General features: G+C 39.8%; 1 protein-coding gene across 8 annotated transcripts in view; it reads right to left on the bottom strand.

Moving 5' to 3' along the window:
* The window catches only part of samd4a (sterile alpha motif domain containing 4A), a 93,697-nt gene that overhangs the window by 35,471 nt on the left and 37,008 nt on the right, over positions 1 to 21,218 (bottom strand). For 4 of the 8 annotated variants that reach the window (XR_009063204.1, XM_057836306.1, XM_057836331.1 and 1 more), the window contains 6 exons: positions 12,978 to 13,087; positions 12,088 to 12,174; positions 7,594 to 7,837; positions 7,436 to 7,521; positions 6,989 to 7,107; positions 6,672 to 6,879 (listed from right to left, as the gene is read on the bottom strand). Coding sequence is in view for 7 of the 8 variants with exons in the window: in XM_057836306.1 (XP_057692289.1) it covers positions 6,672 to 6,879; positions 6,989 to 7,107; positions 7,436 to 7,521; positions 7,594 to 7,837; positions 12,088 to 12,174; positions 12,978 to 13,087 (854 nt within the window). In the remaining variant the exon portion in view is untranslated. Of the gene's footprint in view, positions 1 to 6,671; positions 6,880 to 6,988; positions 7,108 to 7,435; positions 7,522 to 7,588; positions 7,838 to 12,087; positions 12,175 to 12,977; positions 13,088 to 21,218 lie in introns of those variants that run through there. The other 4 variants (XM_057836318.1, XM_057836338.1, XM_057836346.1 and 1 more) reach the window with 3 other exon arrangements.

Below are 21,218 nucleotides of genomic sequence, written 5' to 3'. Positions count from 1 at the left end.
GTGGGGTGACTTCCCTACTAGTTCCATACATCTCATTTCATTCGTCAGACGCCAAGACTACACCCTTTTTCTTGCCTATATTCTTGCAATGTGAAAAAACAATCAATTATTATTGTTTTAGCAATTCATAGTAATTATCCAGGGAAATATTTTTCCACATTGTACTCCCTCAACAACCTACTTGCATCAAACTTTTTACATACACATTTCCTGCAAATGGGAAGTCATATTGGTGTGCAATTGTAGTGATTCTTAGAGTATAAAGTGAATGCCAGACAACTTTAAGTTTCGAGAACTAGTACTGGATTGTATTGTGTTTCACTATCCTTTATCCATTTTTTAAAAAGTCAATGCAATGTATAGTAAACTTTTAAATTAACAACAATTGTATTAGCTTCACATTTTTTGAAAGCCAAATTCATTTTCATTTACCACACTCAAGCCTGACCACCTCAAGACCCGTTAAATCAAGAAATCACTTCAATACAACCTATGTGACAAATTTAATTGGCCACAAATGTTTGATGATAAGATGTATGAGAACAGAGGAGAATCAAAGTAAGTGACAACCATGTCTGGAAGGGTTGAAAAGTACAGTGATGTCTCGTTTTTCGCGGTTAATGGGGACCAGACCCCCAATAAGTGAAAAACCACAAAGTAGCCCCCCCCCCCCCCCCCACACAAAAATATATCTTGTTTTGTGTGTTCAATGTATTTATTCTGATTTAGCATTGGAAAGAGATGCATATAGGACATGTTTCTATACTCCCCCCAAAGTAAAATAAAAACATTAAAAAAAAAAAAAAAAACTTTTATGTATATGGCAGAAAACACAGACAAGACTGAAAAAGCAGTTTCTGCTCTTGCACCCCTCTTTAAAATAAACTGCTGTATTTTAAGCCAAAAGAACTGTTGTGTTTGATAGAACAATATGTCTACTGGTCCTTCTAAAAAATTAGCATATTGTGATAAAGTTCATTATTTTCTGTAATGTACTGATAAACATTAGACGTTCATATATTTTAGATTCGTTACACATAACTGAAGTAGTTCAAGCCTTTTATTGTTTTAATATTGATGATTTTGGCAAAAAAGTCCAGAAAAGCCAAAAATCCCTATCTCAAAAAATTCATAAATATCATGAAAAGGTACTCTAAAGAAGCTACTAACCTAATCATCTGAATCAACGAATTAACTCAAAACCCCTGCGAAAGATTCCTGAGGCTTTTAAAAACTCCCAGCCTGGTTCATTACTCAAAACCGCAATCATGGGCAAGACTGCAACTGACTGCTGTCCAGAAGGCCATCATTGACACCCTCAAGCAAGAGGCTAAGACGAATAGGCTGTTCCCTGAGTTCTGTATCAAGGCACCTCAGTGGGAAGTCTGTGGGAAGGAAAAAGTGTGGCAGGAAACGCTGCACAACCAGAGGAGGTGACCGCACCCTGAGAAAGATTGTGGAGAAGGGCCAATTCCAGACCTTGGGGGACCTGCAGAAACAGTGGACTGAGTCTGGAGTAGAAACATCCAGAGCCATCGTGCACAGGCGTGTGCTGGAAATGATCTACAGGTGCCGCGTTCCCCAGGTCAAGCCACTTTGCCACTTTTGAACCTGAAATAGCGGCAGAGGCGCCTGACCTGGGCTACATAGAAGCAGCAATGGACAGTTACTCAGTGGTCTAAAGTACTTTTTTCAGATGAAAGCAAATTTAGCATGTCATTCGGAAATCAAGGTGCCAGAGTTTGGAGGAAGACTGGGGAGAAGGAAATGCCGAAGTCCAGTGTCAAGAACACACAGTCAGTGATGGTCTGGGGTGCCATCTCAGCTGCTGGTGTTGGTCTACTGTGTTTTATCAAGGGCAGGGTCAATGCAGCTAGCTATCAGGAGATTTTGGAGCACTTCATACTTCCATCTGCTGAAAAGCTTTATGGAGATGAAGATTTCATTTTTCAGCACGACCTGGCACCTGCTCACAGTGCCAAAACCACTGGTAAATGGCTTACTGACCATGGCATTACTGTGCTCAATTGGCCTGCCAACTCTCCTGACCTAAAACCCATAGAGAATCTGTGGGATATTGTGAAGAGGAAGTTGAGAGACACCAGACCCAACACTGTGGATGAGCTTAAGGCCGTTATCGAAGCATCCTGAGCCTCCATAACACCTCAGCAGTGCCACATGCTGATTGCCTCCCTGCCACGCCGCATTTCTGCAAAAGGATTCCCGACCAAGTATTGAGTGCATAGCTGATATAATTAATTGAAGGTTGACTTTTTTTCTATTAAAAAAAATTTTTTTGTAATGGTCGGATAAAATATGCTAATTTTTTGAGATAGGGATTTTTGGTTTTTCTTGACTTTTTTGCCAAAATTGTCAATATTAAAACAAAGGCTTGAACTACTTCAGTTGTGTGTAATGAATCTAAAATATATGAAAGTCTAATGTTTATCAGTACATTACAGAAAATAATGAACTTTATCACAATATGCAATTTTTTTTTAGAAGAACTAGTATATGCTGCCACAGCAGATTCATGGCATGCTAAGCCGTCCGAACTATTTTTAAATGGTCCCTTTTACCCTGGAAACCCCGGTTTACCGACGTCGCGCAACCGCTTTTGTTTCAATCTAGCCATAAAAAGAAGGTAAGTAATTATATTTATTATTCAAAATGTGTCATTTTTAGCCTACAATTATTAATTGATGTCTAATATTTCGTTTAAAAAAAAAAAAAACGACTTAAAAAAATTATTCACTCGCATATTTTAAACTTTTAAACAAATTACGTCACAATGAAAAATTTGGCGTCTGTAAAAAAGTCACGGATATCTACCTCATAACTATCGTTTATTAATTGTATTTTTTTTTTTGTTACTGTCGCATTTTCCTCGATATGTTAGATGATAAATAATCGATCCAAACAAATAAAAATTGAAAAATAACGTTTAAAAGGGTAAATATATGAAAAAGAAAATCTCGACCACTCCTTGTTGTCTGTGATTTCTGCATCGCGACCCTTGTTATATCACCATGTTTCACCCATACAATCCCCAAAAAATCCAGCTGTAGCCATTCACAGTTGTGTCTTCACACTCGGTGATACATGCTATATGGAGTTTTTGGATCGAAACAAGGCAAGTACGCGATAATATCTCGTTAAAATCGTGGCGTCTTTCATTCTGCTCTCGCGTGCTCTCGCCTCCAGTTAGGGTTTTGCGGTTTAAAAAACTTTTGTTTTTAAATTCCCTCCTGTTCAAATGTTTTCTTCCCCCCAAAAATTGAGAATTTAAGCTTATCACACGTGCATATCGGACAATTTTGAAATTTGGCCAAATTGGGGGCCTCAGAGTGGAATTTCAAGTCACCTGAGTGTTTTCCGCCATATACATTTTAATAAATGGTTTTTAATGTAATAATGATGATAAGTTTAAAACATGTTACTGTCCCACCGAATTATTTTTAAACAAGAATAAAGTAGGAGAAAAATGCTTGTCTTTATTAAATGCTTCATTGAGTGAGTCCACTCAAATCAGCTCAAATTGCTCACTTACACACAATGAGTTGCCATAGCAACTGTTTAACAAGCTAAACGATGATTGACGCATGCAGTGCTTTGAAGTTTCGGCTTCCAAGCATCTCTGACAAGATCAAACCTTAACGTCTGTCAATCATCATTAACTTTAATAAGCAACTCCAGTGCACTGTCAGACTAAGAAAAGCAGTAGGAGTGAGACTACGTGATTGGATCAGGACAGATCATCTGTATTTATTTATTTATTTATTATTTGGAAAAAAAAAAATCCGCTATGAACTGAGGGAGTTTGAAGCTCGAAGTGGCAAGGGATCACTGTAATTTCAATCTGTGTCCGCTGTGCTGACTTTTATTGTGAAACTCATATCAAGTCAAGTATGAAAAGCAAAATGTTTTAATTAGAGATTAAAAAGATGCCATTTTACAATAGCACATGGATGCAATAGATAGAATAGCCAAAAATGGTCTTGCTGTGATATGATCTGTAGGCTAGTGTGTGTTACAAGTTTCTGGTCAAGTGTCGATATTTCTCTGCTTCAAGTAAAAGTCCCAATACGTGAAGACAATATACTGAACAGAAGCTATTACTACTAGTAACCTTATGAGTTTAGGGGTTTGTTCTGACAGTTTTGATAGTCATATTTTTATATTTGGATACCACTAAGCCACACTATCTCCATTCACCATGGCGAAGAAAGGTGCATTGTCTCAAGACTAGCTGGAGGCAAGAAATCCACAGGGCAGTAACCAAATTTGTAGTTGTGGACATTCCTCCTTTTCTTCAGATTATTTCTTAATCTCCACCAGTATATTCTATTGTTTGTCAGTAGGCCTTTATTTGATATGTTCTTCATTTGATTTTTATTATATTTATGCATTTTCTTTATATCATACACTGCTTTAATGTAAAACAAGTCAAATGAAGAGGTTGTGGGTTGATTTCTTTTTTTCTTCCCATCATCATTACATTCTTTTTAGGTCCTATTAACTTGGTTCAAAAGTATTTTGCACCAAAACTGAAGACACATCATCACCATCGAATTTTGAGTGCATCACTTGATATAATAATTTATGTTTGTTACCAATATTTTGTAAAGATACACGATAATATCGGCTGCCGATAATTATCGGCCGATAATGGCAATTATGACGTCACACAGATAATACAGATAATAAAAAAATCAACCGATAATGCAATCCGATAATTATATACTTGATTTAGCCTCCAAATGTGCGCAACCAAGCAGTTTTCTCCACTTCTTCACTGCCGCCTGCTCAACCCCTCCCCTCTCTGAAGCCCCTGTGGGAGGAGGGGTTTAGGAGTACGGCGTCATAGAGGAGGCGGTGTTACACATCAGTGTTGAGGCGCTCTCACTAGCGTGCATTGCTTTTCCCGTGTGTGAAATGAAATAAACGACGCTCTCGCCATCTACAAAACAGTTCCTCAAGGCCTAAAGAAAGCGTCCTCATTGAACACCACTAGCACTAACCCAGCAGCCATTTAAAACTGCATCACAATGATTTTTGGAACGAATATGCTGCTGCTAGCACGAATGCTAAAGCTATTGTTAACAAATAAACTATAAAGGAAGCTACGGGGCTTGTGACGATACAGAGACGCTGCGGTCCTCCCGGAGTCGGGGTGTTTGGGAATGCAGCCCAAAGCGAGTGGTAAACTCCCATCTATGGCTAAACACCTCACGAGATCGATAGTTGACAAGTAGCTGTCTTCCGACGGAGCCCGCCGGTCCGGCAGGCCGCCGCCTCGCCCTAGGCGGGTAGAGCATGAGAGCAGAGCCATGCACCGAATGCGCCGCAGCGAGCCGGCCGGGGCGGGCGGATATACGGTACGAACTTTGCTGCCGCCGCCACTCCGGTTCAAGACAGAGGCCTGGCACGGGTGCTAATTTGGCAGCCGGGCGGACTGAAGGGCACAGGCGGGAGGAAATTCCCGAAATGACCCGATAGCCAAACCCCTGGATGAAAAAATAATGCAGTTTATACGACCACGATTCTTCGTGAAAGACATGTCGATCACATCAGTTTTACCACGGACATTTACACAGGTGATGTCAACAAACCATGTTTATCATGACGGCACAGTGGTTAGTTGATAATTGTAACATGCACCAAACGACACAAAGAAGTCATCCAGTCAGTAATGCATTCAGTACGCTTTAAATTTATGACGTCTTAATCAGATCATTCTTCTTAAATCTAGTCAAATAATTTTCCCCATCTTGTTTGAGTGTTGAAGACTAGTTGAATGCGCCAGATTATTCCACTTACTTGAACTAAATATTGTAATCTGTTCTTATTAAGCCCAAACATCTAAAAAAAATGTCATTTTTCACCTAAATCAAGAAAAAATTGCTTTCAAATAATGTTTTGAACCATACATATTCTTGAATAAAGAACATATCTGACAAGTTTTTTTTTTTTTTTTTTAGGATTATATATAATAATTTATTGCTTAAAATAAGGCTGTTAATCTTATTTTCAGCTGGCCATTTTTCTTCAAGAAATCTGAGTGAAATATACTTGAAGTGCTGGCAGTTAATTTAACTTATTTCCAATAGATTTACACTGAAAACAAGGGACTTTAACTAGTCTTAAGGAGCTGTGTTTTTGCTGTGTAGTAATGTTATACTTTAGGAATGGCATACTTTTAAAGCCATTTTTGTGCAACTTATGTATTTACTCTGTAAGTAACTGTTGCCAAAAGTTTACCATTACACAATGTCAGACAATCTGTCTTTATTTAGATGTTGGAATTTACTACTACTACTACTTGTTCACATTTGATGTTGAAAAACAAAAAAGAGCAATATTATTTTTGCACAGCAATATTTTCTCTTGTGTATACTTTAAAATTTTACATAAATCTTTAATAAAATTATCGGCTTGACATTATCGGTTATCGGTTGGAACGAGGAGGAAATTATCGGTTATCGGTATCGGCTGAAAAATGCATTATCGTGCATCACTAATATTTTGTTATTATTGGTTTCAAGTGTCTCATCGTAGGATGGGTCCTTTATGAATGACCACAACGTCCTAATTAACTGTTTCATTGATGGCATTTCAACAATGATATTAACTTGTATACAGTTGTCTCAGTGCTAGTTTGTGTGACTCACCTGTCTCCCTTGCTTAGGGCCGGAGGGTGTGCTGCTGCTGCTGCGAGGTGTGGGTCCTAGCAGACCACTGCTGCCCAAAAGGCCCAGCCTTGCCCCTGGTAAACTCCTTGAGGGCATTTGGAACTGCCGAAGGCTTCTACGTGCCATTACACTGCTCCCTACACAACTTGTGGTGGGGAGTGAGTTAGATTGACCAAATCCACGACTGCTACAAGACGAAATGACATTTTTTGTTTAGTCCCTTGTCCCGTGTATTAGGGGGGATTATTGAAAATTGCAACTAACATACTGTACACTACTGAATGAACAATACACACCTTCTATGTGGTCGGTAACCTGCAATGTCAAGGAGCGTTTTTCTAGGAATGGATCTGAACAGCCTCTGGACCTGCTGCTTCCATGACAACAGCCTCTTCTTCTGAGTTTCACTAAAGGACTGATGAGCAAGAGAATAGAAGACAGTTCAGTAGGGTTCATGGGTCTGGTATTGAAAAATACCTGACAAGTGACAAGACCACTTGAATGTTTTCATTGACCAAAAGTATTTCTGTTTAAATGATCAGATATAAATGTCCCCTATTAGTCTATTATTCATGTCTTTTTAGCTATCATAAGTAAAGACTCCAAATTAGTCCCTTAAAAATGTTTAGTTGGTTAAGCAGTATACCTCCATTATATGTAGCAGATCTAATCTAGTAAAATTGCGTGACCATAAATCAACACAGCAGAAAAATTGTGTTGGATGCTTATTAACTCATTTATACCTCATGTATAAGACACTTGTCAATGAGTTGTAGGTAGGAGCTGATGTTGTCCTCATCTGACCTGGACACCAATAGCTGAGTGCAAACTGAGATAAAGATTGGAAATGACAAACTTGCTTTGAGTGACAAGTTCCAAATTAAACAGGTAATTACCTCACCTTTTCCCATAACACGAGTAAACTGACTTGGTAGATCCCCCTCAGCAATGACACTTGAGCTTGCCTCAGCTTCTCCCCCTCCTCCAGTGAGGTGGGACCCAGGTGTAGAGCTTTTGGAATCTGGATTTATGGGAGGGCGCTGCAAGGATGTCTCTTCACCACTACTGAAAGCCTTGATAGGGGTCATGATCATCTGATGAAGTTCTTGCAGTGGTACACGTAGATTACTGCCCTCCAATACATCCTGATGGTGGGGAGGGATACAGAGCAAATAGATGCATGGAAAAAGATCAAATTCAAATGCAAAGAGTGTATGACGAAGTCATCATTTGTTACTTTATTTCTATAAAAAGTTTTCTTGTCAAGTGGAATTGATGCATAGCAGTCTAAATCACCAAATAGATTTCAAATCCCGTCCACTTGAACTTCCTGTTATTAACTCAAAAGATTAAAGTATTAAGCAATGGGTCTTTTTAACGACAATTGCTGTGAGAATGTACTTTGAAATGGCATTTTGCTGAAAAGGTGAAACATGCATTTAACTTGGCAGGCCCTTGAGCGCTATGGTATTGTTTTAGCCTGAAGAATGGGATTTCAGGGGGAACTCACTCTGGATCTCTCTGGATCAGGTGTTTTCAAAGTTGTCAAATGATCTGACAGTCAATGAACAGGCTTCTGACACTTAAAACTTTGTCTTCACAAACATTCTACAAGTTTCAAGTCTTGTTAAACTGGACGTTACCAATCTCAACTAACTCATGACAAAAGGCAGGTGGGGTTACTAGCCCATCACAGGGAAGTTGTGAAATGGCCACTGAGTTGGAGTAACATAGGGGAAGCATAATTACCTCATTTCTCCTGTCTGAAGTACGTATTTTGCAAAAATAAATAAATACATAATTAAACAAATATTTTTAAAAATCATGTAGTCAGGCAGGGTCGCATACATTATAACGTCACTTAATGTCCAAAAACATCAATCATTCATTCATTCAGATTCCATACAACTTATCATAATAAGTCGCAGGGGTGCTACAGTCCATCTCTGCTACCTTTGCAGGGCGCATAAACAAGCTTTCAAGCACACAATCACACCAATGCAGGCAAAGGAAGAACATGCAAATTCTTAATAGGAGGACTGGAGTGCGGTATTGAACCCTTAAACTCAGAACTGTGAATAGAGTGACCACCTGTCCGGTTTCAGCCTTTTCAGTGATGTGTCCGATGTCCTGCACAAACCATTACGCTATTTGTCCAGCTTTCAAAGAAAATGGGCCGCGTTTCAGTTTGTGTGATGCAACTCGGTCACACGGCTGTCACAACTCGTCTGTGATTGGCCAAGAGTGTCTTCAGTTAAAAACGTCCTATATCATTGGTTTAATTAAATGTAAACAAAGCTTCACATGCGGCTATCTGACGACATCATTTCCTCGCCGAGATTTTCCACCAGTGCTAGCAAACAAGCCACAACGGTGGACGTCTTTATCATTGAATGGGCAAAAGAGCACGATTTCCTTGCCAAAAGCAGTCGAGACTCGTTCCACAATTTCTGCACGCTTTGCCGGTGTGTCGACATTGAAAACAATTTTCGAGAACCTTCATAGTCTCTGAATAGCAAAATAACTGCAGCTTAACTTTGTAAAGTTGTTCCTCTTATAAAGGGTTTACTTCTTTTGCAGCAGTTCAATGCTTACATTGTTTTAACACAAAAGTTCTTAAGAATTTTGTTTGTTAAGAATGTTCCTTGTTAATACCGCTCTACCAAAATATCCACACCGGCGAAATGTCTACCAATGGCGAAATTGTCACAACTAAATTCTACCCTAATTCACCGATACCGATATCAGTATTGGCAGGGGGGTCGATCTGGCCCGAAACAGTGGTATCGGTATCGCCGAGTACCAACAAACAGGGGGCCGATACCATTTACCGGTCCGGTAACACTGAACGCAGCCTTTTTTCTCCTGATACCCACTACACTCTGAGTTGTATGATCACACATGATTACTTTGCATGCCGAGCAGCTATTGCTATTGACCTGCTCCAGACCAATGAGAGCGGGCCAATAGTTGCGATTAACTAATACTGGGGCAGCTTTTTCATATGAGGGAAAAAACAAACTAGGAGTAGGAGAAGAAAATGTCGGTGGTTTCAGAATATTTCAGCGTTGAGTACAATGCCTGGGCATGGACCGCAGCAAGTAACCCTGGGCAGTGGGAGGGGAAGACTGAAGAAACAAGACACAGTATGTCAGAAAAAAATCACCGTCCCTTGCCTTCTTTGAAAGATTGGGACCCCTGCTTTTTATGGCTCACGCGGTACCTAAATATATGGTCCCAAGTCGCAAATACATTAAGGTGACCACTATCCTGCACTAAAAAAATAGTTACGAAACATGTTTTAGAAAAGGTGGAGAAAGCAGGGGCCGTAAGCTTTTAAACCGATGTCTGGAGCAGCCAAGTCTCCCAACTTTCCCTGCTTAGCTTGACAGCCGATTGGAAAGCATAGTACTTCATGCGAATGAATTCAAGGGATCACACACACCGGCCAAGCTATTGCCTCTCAACTGGAGCCCCCCGAAGTCAAAGGCACTTTACTTTTCTTGTCTTTTACTGAAAGAAATGCCGCAGTGATTTGAGACCTGTTCCAAAAGTGCTTTGGAAGTAAGCAAAGTAAGATAAGCTAAGTGGCTAAGCTGTGTGTGTGTGTGTGTGTGGGGGGGGGGGGGGGGCGCTGTTTGCATCTGTGCATTGCTTTTGATTGATGCTTTTGCTGGTATTATACTGTATATGTTTTAATTTCACGAATTTAGCACCATTTTGGCCTTTGAGAGCTAAAGGTTTATTCAACTATTGTCACCCATACCCACCGGGTATGCAATAAAAAGTTCTACTGGATTCACTTAGTATTAGTCTTCTCCTGTTTTTCAAAGGTAAGCAGCAGCCTGACAAAGCCACGATAGCAATGATATCACATCCAAGTATGTAGCTCAAGACTCAAGAAAAATGAAAATACTGTAATAAGTACATGCTGCTTTTAACTGATGTGCACTTTCGTCAATTTGAAATTTGAAAACACGGTATTGTAAACTAGACAGTCAAAAAAAGTTTGACCTTAAAAAGCAGAAATCTGAAGTAATTTCATAACATGCCGAATAGGGTCCCACAAATAAAGCATGAAAAAATAAATTATATGTCGTCAACTGTCACCTGTCAGTGGCTCTCGTAAAACACAAGCTAGAAGGCTATCATGCGATCACCGTGAAAGAAACGCCTATCCAAGCTAGAAGGCTATCATGCGATCACCGTGAAAGAAACGCCGAACCGAACAAATGCAATGCAATGCTTGAAGCATGAAGGTGGAAATACATAATACAAATACAAATAAATGTGCACAAACTCACCGGCGGTGTGTGTCTCTTACGGCAGCGTGACCGTGAATTACCGCGACGCTGACCCGCTTGTATGCACATCCACACCCCTTACCCGATTGACAGTGGATTAACCCTTTCGGACAAGATCGTAGATGACGCACAATTTAAACACGTTTAACCTAGCGAACGCAACAACAACTATGATCGGGGATTGCCACGAGTTAGCTTTTGGCTAACGTCGCTAGCTTTTACTGTTCATTCCACAACAGTTGGCAGCTCTGCTTTGACAAAGTCATCAGTCATCTATCCAAAAACCACACTTACTTTTTGTAGCAGAGAACACTACTCGATGATGGCGTAAAATTCATTCGCTTCGTGCGAACAAAAGATGTCCATTTACGTGCCCTGCTATCCTTTGGCCACTCATACAACTTTTCGTTTGAGTGAGAACAAAACATCACCACACCACACCGTGGCATCTTACCGAGAAGCAATGCAACAAACAATACTGTTCTATGGCGGACTTCCCTTGCACTTCTCAGTGTGACGTAATTTCCGAAGATTGCCGAAGAAAAGCATTTTCGTTGTCAAGGGCGTTGCTATGGGTTAAACAAAGAATCTGGAAGGGTTGCGTTACAAAAAAGTAACGAAAATATGCTTATAATTGTTTAGCCATTGATATTATTCAAAAACATGGTTGGCCAACCTTACTTCACATTTCCGCTTTATATTGTTTTTTTTTGTTTTTTTTTAACTATTTAGTTATACAAATATGATCTATAAACCATGCAAAACGTTATTGTTGATGAAAATACACCGCAAGTCTGATGTATTGTTTTTTTTTTTTTTTTTTAAATATGTCCTCCATTTTGACCTTATGGAAGTGGTCACCCTAACTGTAAAGCATCGTGCTAAGGTAACCAGTAAGTCGCCAAACATCATCAACCAAACTTAAGCAGGAATGTCTGTTCATGCGGACTTTAACTTCTGAAAATAAAACGACAATCACCCCTATACCTTGGATTGATTGAAATTTTAGATTGTCCAGCTTTTGAAATGCTTTGGTAGTATCAAGGACTTGAGCTTTAAAAAAAAAAAAAAAAAAAAAAAAGGGAACTGACCTTTTCTAGAGTGCGCAGTAAGATTTGTCTCTCTTTTAGCTTTTGAATACTAATAACAATCTTGTGCCGTGCTCCTTTGGTGACTTTCTGTTGAAAAAAGACAACAAAAAAACAAACAAACATTAAAACATGGATCTTTTCAGTATGTGTCGAGAAAGAAACCGTTTGGATGTGCTCTCAGTGATTGCCGTCATGGACAGAGGTTACGTGGTATATTAGGGTATGTTGTTGTTTTAGCTTTTCTTGTATCTTCATCCTGTTATTTCTTGGCCTCAAAAATGTGTCTTTACAATCACACAATATTATTCTCCAAGCTGCTTTGTTACAAATAAGTTGTTCCCAAGATCTGCTAGAGGATTTTAGTTGGTCCTGTTAGCGTAGTTTCAGTCTACTTGAGGACTTTTTCCTGCCACAAGGTCCCCATGGAACAGGATTCATGGTAGTCTGTTGGGGTCTAGGCATAATTGTGTGTCCTGTCACGCATGAGTGATGTTACAAGCTAGTGCCTTCCACACTAGGCAGCGCAGGATTTTGTGGAATGACATTGGACACCGGATGCTGACATTGGTCCTTAAGGTTTGTCCAGGTTATGGTTGGTTAAGGCCCTTGTTTTGTTGGCGTTTATTTTCACAACAAAGTGCTTTTCTGAAGTGTAATCAACAGTCTCAGACATGTAGCATTGTCATCCGCAAACTGATCATGAACTGTAAAGACGAAGGAATTTGATTTTGCGCGGAAGTGAGGAACGCTAAAGAGCCCTCCGACCATACGGTATCGCAGATTGATGGTCAGGATTCTTTTGTGGGACATAATTTAGTAAAACAGTCAAAAAATGAGACCCGAAAGTATTAGCAGTAGCAACACAACTGTTACCAATAATCAGTGAGTACCTGCGCCTCGAGTTGTTCTTCAGTAAGTGACATCATTTCATCATATGTCATGGTGGAAAACAGCGCTGCATACTTATGGAGACGGAGACTCTTCAGCCATGCAGGAACATCTGCAACAAACACATAAACACGATCATTTTGGCCAGCATTTTATGGTCATGGACCATTGTAATGTAAATTATATAAGAGTAAAACAAGTGGATATTTTTCAAACCATTTTTTAAAAAGTTGGAATTTAAAATATGTGTGTCTATATAGGAGTCAATAAACAATTACAATAAGACATACGTGGCAACTTTAATAGAGTGTTTTGGTGCTAATTTCTGCTTGAGACTCGAACAGTACTTCCCACGTTTCCACTTCTCAATTAGAGGTGCACGATAATTATCGGTCTGATAATAGGAATTATGACGTCATCCCAATAAATCCGATAACATTATTAATAGGCCCGATAATATATATTATTTTTGGCACGGTGTTGGTGTATTGGGCTGTGTGAGTTTGTTCCCACTCCTGTTTTGCCAATATGCAAAGTTTTGTTACTGTTCAAGAGGCCGTATTTTTCCATCACTGAGTGATAAATCTTACTATGGCAATTAGAAAATTTTTGCATTTTACAGTGTTATATCTACAAGTTCTTATGATGCCTTTTGGTTATTGATAGCCTTTCAGTCCTATAATTGCTAGGTTAAGAAAGTTGTTTCATGGACCAAGAACACAAAAGTCCCCTCCCCTGTTACACCAAATGTTTTATCTAACGACAAAGCACAATGCCTGTTGGGTTTATGTTTGTTTTAGTTCAGTGATCATTGTTCAGGGCAACACATCCTCAATGATATTGACTGATTGATTGTGATTGACTCAAATTGTATTTATTTAAGAAAATAAATATGGCCACTTTATTTGAAGTTAAAACTGTTCATGTCTTTTTTTTATTCGTTAATTATTAATAATTAATCTTAATTAATTAATAATGTTCACGTCATCATGAAAATTCAGGTTAGGTCAAAGGCAAATCTATGCTGAATCCACCACTAGTATTTTCGACTTTATGTTGTTGGGTTAATGGTTACCACTTGGGCACCTGGCAACCATAATATTAGGATGGTAGGTGGGTTCCACCGTTCTTGGGCAGGGTCCTCTTCGTTTGGCCAGATGGCTGCGGTGAGTGGGTGCTGGGGCTCCCTCGCCCTCCGTCCTGCAGTGGATTTCTTTTGTTTTCGTTTCCCCGTCTTTTCCCCCTCTGTCCTGGTGTCCTAAGTTCTCGGACCCCTAAACATTAGCGTGCTGCTCGTGCGGTGAGTTAGGGGCTGTCACTCTCTCTGGTTGGGGGTCCACTCCCGTGCTAGGCCGTTGGGGATCTGCTGCGCTCCCGGGTGAGTGAGTGGCTGGGGGGCTGGTGGTGTGTGTGTGTGTGTACTGGTGGGTGGTTGTGTACGTTGGGGGTTCATGCGCTGCCTTGCCTGGTTGGACGCAACCTGGATGGGCTGGGGGTCTGCCCTAGGTCGTAGGACACTGATGGTGTTTCATCATCTATGGAGGTGGGCAGAGGGGCGCGATGGCGGGGGCAATACGTGGTTTGTCAAAACCCACCCACACAGCAGTTTCATTCTCCGCATTACTAACACATATTAAAGTGGGCAAGTGCTTGACTAAGTGCCACTCGACACTTAGCGGTATATAAAAATCTTGGAACCAGGATTAGCAATCACAAAGATAAAAGTAGGATGTCGCCTCATTATACTCATTGGTGATTAGTCATAATACTGGGTTCCCCACTACACGTTACTAACATTGCTCGTGCACTAACCTTACTCCATTATAATCCTATCTGACCTATCTTCCTTCTTATCCTTCGGTATCCCCTCCCCACAAGCTCCCCCTTAGTAAGAGTAGTCATATCAAGATAGCAACGTTATTTACATTAGGTAGCAAACATATTCAATGGTGTTTTTGTATCACTATTCCCTATTTTCTCTCATGGGAGACAATAAAACTGTTCCACACTATGTAGACACTCAGATTTACCTTTCTCTATGTCTAAGCAGCTGAACAGGACAAAAAAAATGTTTTAGTTGTATTGAAATTGGGTAAAGTATTTACTGTAACAAACATTTATGAAGCATTTAAATTTCTTGAAGATTTTGTTTAACTTTAGAACATTTATAACAACATGAGAGCACCATACAATTTTCTTTTTTTTATTTATTTATTTATTTTCCCTTCAGGCATGACAAATCCAAACAAACATACAGCATTTACTGTATATGTGTTTACAATTAATTCAACCCGAAAAGAAAACGGCTGACGGGAGAAGCCGAAGCTTATTGAAACCCGTCCCCTGTATACCATAAAGGACGCAGAAAATATCAAATATCAGATTTTTGACATTCAGATTTCGTAATGATCACAAGTTTTTTGTTTTTTTAAATAATAACCATCCCCTCTGATTGTTCATTTTCCCAATAGTCCATAGTCGATCGATGTGCTCGTTATGTTGATTAGATCCAGTAGACTAGTTCATAATTTAGTATTTCGTTTATTCAGTTGATTTGATCCAGAAGATAGGGAATAGCTGAGGACCGATGGTAGGCCGTGTCCGCCACACTCCTTTTGTTGACTTAATCCTCGTCGCAGTTTTTGTTCCTTGCTGACTCCCGACGAACATTCATCTCAAGGTTGCGCAGCTTCGTAGTAGGTTGCATCGCCATTTCGGTTGTGGACTCATGGCCTGGGGGACTGGCGTCGCTAGGTCCTTCAGAAGGACCATCCCAGCGATCACTGTCCCACCTGGCACAATCAGAAGCTGCCAGCAGCGCACCATAAGGAAACATCCTCGATATCGTTCCTCTTCGAGTGTGGTCAGACACAGCGGCCGCCATCTACCCCAGCTATCCTCCACAATATCCAGCCGTAAAAATGTTTTACAGGTAGGCGCGTTGTCCAGGTTCTGGCAGGACAGTGGCCAATCGACCAGTCCCATGTCGTTACAAATTTGAAGAATTTGAAGTCAGTTGTCTGTGCATTTACAGCCAACAGATGATATGACCTTGTGAGTTCTGTTTGCATTGGCTTTGAGTTCCCTTTGTTTTTTTTGTTTTTTTCTATTGTCTACTGTATGACTAGGAAAAAAAACCCTTTGAACATGTTGCGAAACTGCAAAGCTGTTTAATAAAATGCATGCTTTGTTGGCATTTGTGTCATTAAAAATTTCAAAATGAATATTTTTCCTTTTACTACAAATAAAACTTTGCTCCAAAAGACCAGTAGTCCCTCAGTCTTGCCTGCAAGTAATCATATAAGTACCCCCATTGGTCGATCGCTTCCTCTAGATACTCCATTTTGAGCAGTATCTCATCCCCTACACTAAAGGGCACGTTTTTCAAAAATTCCAAGCAAGTTGAAAATTTGTGAATTCTGCATTTGATATAGACTATGCATATATGTGTGTGTGTGTGTGTGTGTGTGTGTAGGTGTGTGTGTGTGTTTGAATAACCGGCGATTTGCTGGGGGGGAGTTTAACAGTCGAAACGTCACTGCCTGCAACAAAATATGTTCGTACATCTTCATCTAAACTCAGAGGTTTTGAAGCCACTACCTAGTCCAGGTGCTTTTTTTTGCTTGTTTTTAAAATCTCAGATACTGCTCCGAGTTCAAGAAGACAGCCAAAGGATGATGTGAAGGATAGTTCTATTATTTTTGCCATTCCACGTCCGAGGCATGTTCTCCTTAAAACCGAACTTAAGCGGCTGCGTATGGATGATATTTTTCCTACAATTGGGGTAGCGGTGGTGTATACGTAGATTTTTCTTCTTGACGAACTAGACAAAATATTCGTTTTTAAAAAGCCCTGCTACATGTGCAGAAAGCCTAAGGGCCACGTTCTCAGATTTTGAGGTGCTGATTCTTGCCTCATCAACTTCACACTCGTCTGAGTACTGCTACCAGCAAATTGAACATTGCTTACTCATGAAGCTAACAAGAAACACATTATCTGCAAAAGATACAGAGATGAAATACTGAGGCCACCAAATCAGTCCCATCTTTGCTTCTGGCTAAGAAGGTTATGAACAGAACAGTTGACACAAAATATCTTTGGCAGGGTCCAAAAGAGACTCTTACTTCCTGCCGGCTTCCAACACATGGACTTGCCTGCCTGAATTTTTTAAAATTTCTAATTTATAAATTTTACCCCAACAGAATATACTGTACAGTACTAGGGATGTCCCGATCACGTGAATGGACGTGAACAGAAATCATCGGAAAGATCAGGCCATTTTTCAGCAGACTGGAATCTGGGGAATAGGATTGGGTTTTTAGTTTATGCTATATATAATTTTAAAAACTTATCGTGCAGGCAAGAGTCACCAGTGTTTAGAGCCAGTTAACATTTTACAGTACGTTACTGCCACTTTGTGGTCATAATAATTCACTGCATCCATTGTGTGACGCCGTTTGGAACACATGCTCAACTTCACAGTACACAGCCTGTCGGTCGCAGTGACACTTGCCACGTTTACATGGAGCCAAATATTCCAATTACAATCGGAATATTTGTTCAAACCGAATAAATGTGTTCCATATAAACACCTCATTCAGAATGAACAGGCCCAAACCGAATGGAATTTCATTCCGATTCACAGGGGTGGAATATTCCTTTTCCCAAACCGATTAGAAGTAAAATTATATCATGTAAACAGGGAAGCGGAATGGTGTCTGGTTGCGTTCTTTCTGCGCATGCTCCGTACTGACATGGTGACGTCACTCGGTGACGTAAGTAACGTCACTTGCAACATGGCTTCCAAGCACACGCACAGCGCACCCACACAACTTTTTAAATGAACGGCCTATCATTCTGAAGTTTTGTTTCCACTCGAAAAGTTAAAACAGCAGCTGATCTGACGATCGATCTCCATGTTTTGCAACGTGACGCTTTGTGTTGATTAATCTGCGCATGTCAGACGGCAGTTGTCAAACGTCCTTTCGGAATAAAGGCAGTCACATATAAACGCTGGATCGGAATAGATGAAGTGACATGTAAACAGCTGATGTGAAATTTCCATTCGGAATGATTTGAATCGGTATGAATAAAAGTCAGCATGTAAACGTAGCTACTGTTGAGTGCTTTTTGTTCCGTTTTTGCCTTGGAAACTACAGGGGTTGGACAAAATAATGGAAACAGCTAAAATTTTGACATCATAATCATTGATCATAATTGTTAAAGAATGCATATGAGGAGCATTCTAATGAAGTTGAGCATCTCGTATGGCCGGCAGAATCACCAGACCTAAAAATTATTGAGCATTTATGGTCAGTTTTAGAGATTCAATTAAGACGTCGATTTCCACCGCCATTGTCTCGAAAACAGAGGGTATTCTAACTGAAGAATAGAGTAATTTCCTTTGGAAACAATTCACAAGTTGTATGAATCAATACCTTGGAGAAATGAGGCTGTAATTGCCGCAAAAGGCGGACCTACACCATATTATTTTTTTTATTTTTTAAGGTGTTTCCATTATTTTGTCCAACCCTGTATATGTCTAAGTATTTTGCTCCAATACCAACCTGTTAATATGCAGTATATGTGTGTTTATGGGGAAAATCTATATGAATGAAATTTCTTAATAAGTCCTGCTGTGTGGAAGCTAGCCTATAGCTTGTAGCTCAAGTGAAGTGTGGTGTCATGGTATTTGTATACCAGCGTGTATTGTTCAGTTGTCTTGAATGCGTGTATGTTTCTTTGTTACACTTTCACAAACTTAATGAAATTCTTCATATAAAAAAACAAAAGACCAAGCACTGTGTTTTATTGGGGGACATACAATGTTTGCTGGCAGTCGGGCAGGGCACAAGGAAACACACTATTTTGAGCAGGACACTTATATAAATATACAGTGCCTTGCAAAAGTATTCGGCCCCCTTGAATCTTGCAACCTTTCGCCACATTTCAGGCTTCAAACATAAAGATATGAAATTTAATTTTTTTGTCAAGAATCAACAACAAGTGGGACACAATCGTGAAGTGGAACAACATTTATTGGATAATTTAAACTTTTTTAACAAATAAAAAACCGAAAAGTGGGGCGTGCAATATTATTCGGCCCCTTGACTTTCAGTGCAGCAAACTCACTCCAGAAGTTCAGTGAGGATCTCTGAATGATCCAATGTTGTCCTAAATGACCGATGATGATAAATAGAATCCACCTGTGTGTAATCAAGTCTCCGTATAAATGCACCTGCTCTGTGATAGTCTCAGGGTTCTGTTTAAAGTGCAGAGAGCATTATGAAAACCAAGGAACACACCAGGCAGGTCCGAGATACTGTTGTGGAGAAGTTTAAAGCCGGATTTGGATACAAAAAGATTTCCCAAGCTTTAAACATCTCAAGGAGCACTGTGCAAGCCATCATATTGAAATGGAAGGAGCATCAGACCACTGCAAATCTACCAAGACCCGGCCGTCCTTCCAAACTTTCTTCTCAAACAAGGAGAAAACTGATCAGAGACGCAGCCAAGAGGCCCATGATCACTCTGGATGAACTGCATAGATCTACAGCTGAGGTGGGAGAGTCTGTCCATAGGACAACAATCAGTCGTACACTGCACAAATCTGGCCTTTATGGAAGAGTGGCAAGAAGAAAGCCATTTCTCAAAGATATCCATAAAAAGTCTCGTTTAAAGTTTGCCACAAGCCACCTGGGAGACACACCAAACATGTGGAAGAAGGTGCTCTGGTCAGATGAAACCAAAATTGAACTTTTTGGCCACAATGCAAAACGATATGTTTGGCGTAAAAGCAACACAGCTCATCACCCTGAACACACCATCCCCACTGTCAAACATGGTGGTGGCAGCATCATGGTTTGGGCCTGCTTTTCTTCAGCAGGGACAGGGAAGATGGTTAAAATTGACGGGAAGATGGATGCAGCCAAATACAGGAACATTCTGGAAGAAAACCTGTTGGTATCTGCACAAGACCTGAGACTGGGACGGAGATTTATCTTCCAACAGGACAATGATCCAAAACATAAAGCCAAATCTACAATGGAATGGTTCAAAAATTAACGTATCCAGGTGTTAGAATGGCCAGGTCAAAGTCCAGACCTGAATCCAATCGAGAATCTCTGGAAAGAGCAAAAGACTGCTGTTCACAAACACTCTCCATCCAACCTCACTGAGCTCGAGCTGTTTTGCAAGGAAGAATGGGCAAGAATGTCAGTCTCTCGATGTGCAAAACTGATAAAAACATACCCCAAGCGACTTGCAGCTGTAATTGGAGCAAGAGGTGGCGCTACAAAGTATTAACGCAAGGGGGCCGAATAATATTGCACGCCCCACTTTTCAGTTTTTTATTTGTTAAAAAAGTTTAAATTATCCAATAAATTTTGTTCCACTACACGATTGTGTCCCACTTGTTGTTGATTCTTGACAAAAAATTAAAATTTTATATCTTTATGTTTGAAGCCTGAAATGTGGCGAAAGGTTGCAAGGTTCAAGGGGGGCTAATACTTTTGCAAGGCACTGTATATTTAAAAGAATTTTTTTTAAGAGATAAAAAGTAACATAATAATCCAGAAATACAGTGGCATTGCCAAAAGAAAAAAAAATATACGTTTTATCCTCATCAACACTCACAGAAAAAGAGGAAGAAATGTAAACAGTACAGTACCGTAACATGTTTGGAACTTTTGGTCCAAAAAAAAAAAAAAATACACTTTTTTCGGTATCGGATTGGGACGCTATCGGCATATTCTCAAAATCATGTGACTCAGACTCTGACGCAAAAATATGGGATCGGCACAGAGCATATACGTACCTTTTTTCCTATGAAATCACACTTTGCTTAATGGTCATTGTAACCCAGGTTAACATAGTCATCAAATTAAGAACCCGGGTTGATAGATCTTAGAAATAATCAAAAATAACTGATTATAATATAGGAAAAGAAGTTGATAAATAGATCCTACAGATAATCAAAAATAACTGATTATAACATAGGAAGAGAACTTAACAGAAAAAAATGACTTATTCAATAAGGGAACAAATTTCCTTTTCTTTTTTTTTTTTTAAGTTTGTATTTTTCAATTCTTTGTTAACTGTATGTCATTGTATGTATGTTTTATGTGTTGTTTTGTATATAAAAAATAGGCCGGCAGTTCAAAACCATAACTTGTCCGAGTCATTTGTTTGGTTTATGCATATACTGCTTCAGTAGTCGAACCTAGTACTAGCCCATAGCATAA

The sequence above is a fragment of the Corythoichthys intestinalis genome, chromosome 1, assembly GCF_030265065.1.
Source record: "Corythoichthys intestinalis isolate RoL2023-P3 chromosome 1, ASM3026506v1, whole genome shotgun sequence".
Taxonomy (NCBI): Eukaryota; Metazoa; Chordata; class Actinopteri; order Syngnathiformes; family Syngnathidae; genus Corythoichthys; species Corythoichthys intestinalis.
The sequence above is the reverse complement of the archived record's forward strand: the minus strand, read 5'-3'. Positions and strand labels throughout refer to the sequence as shown.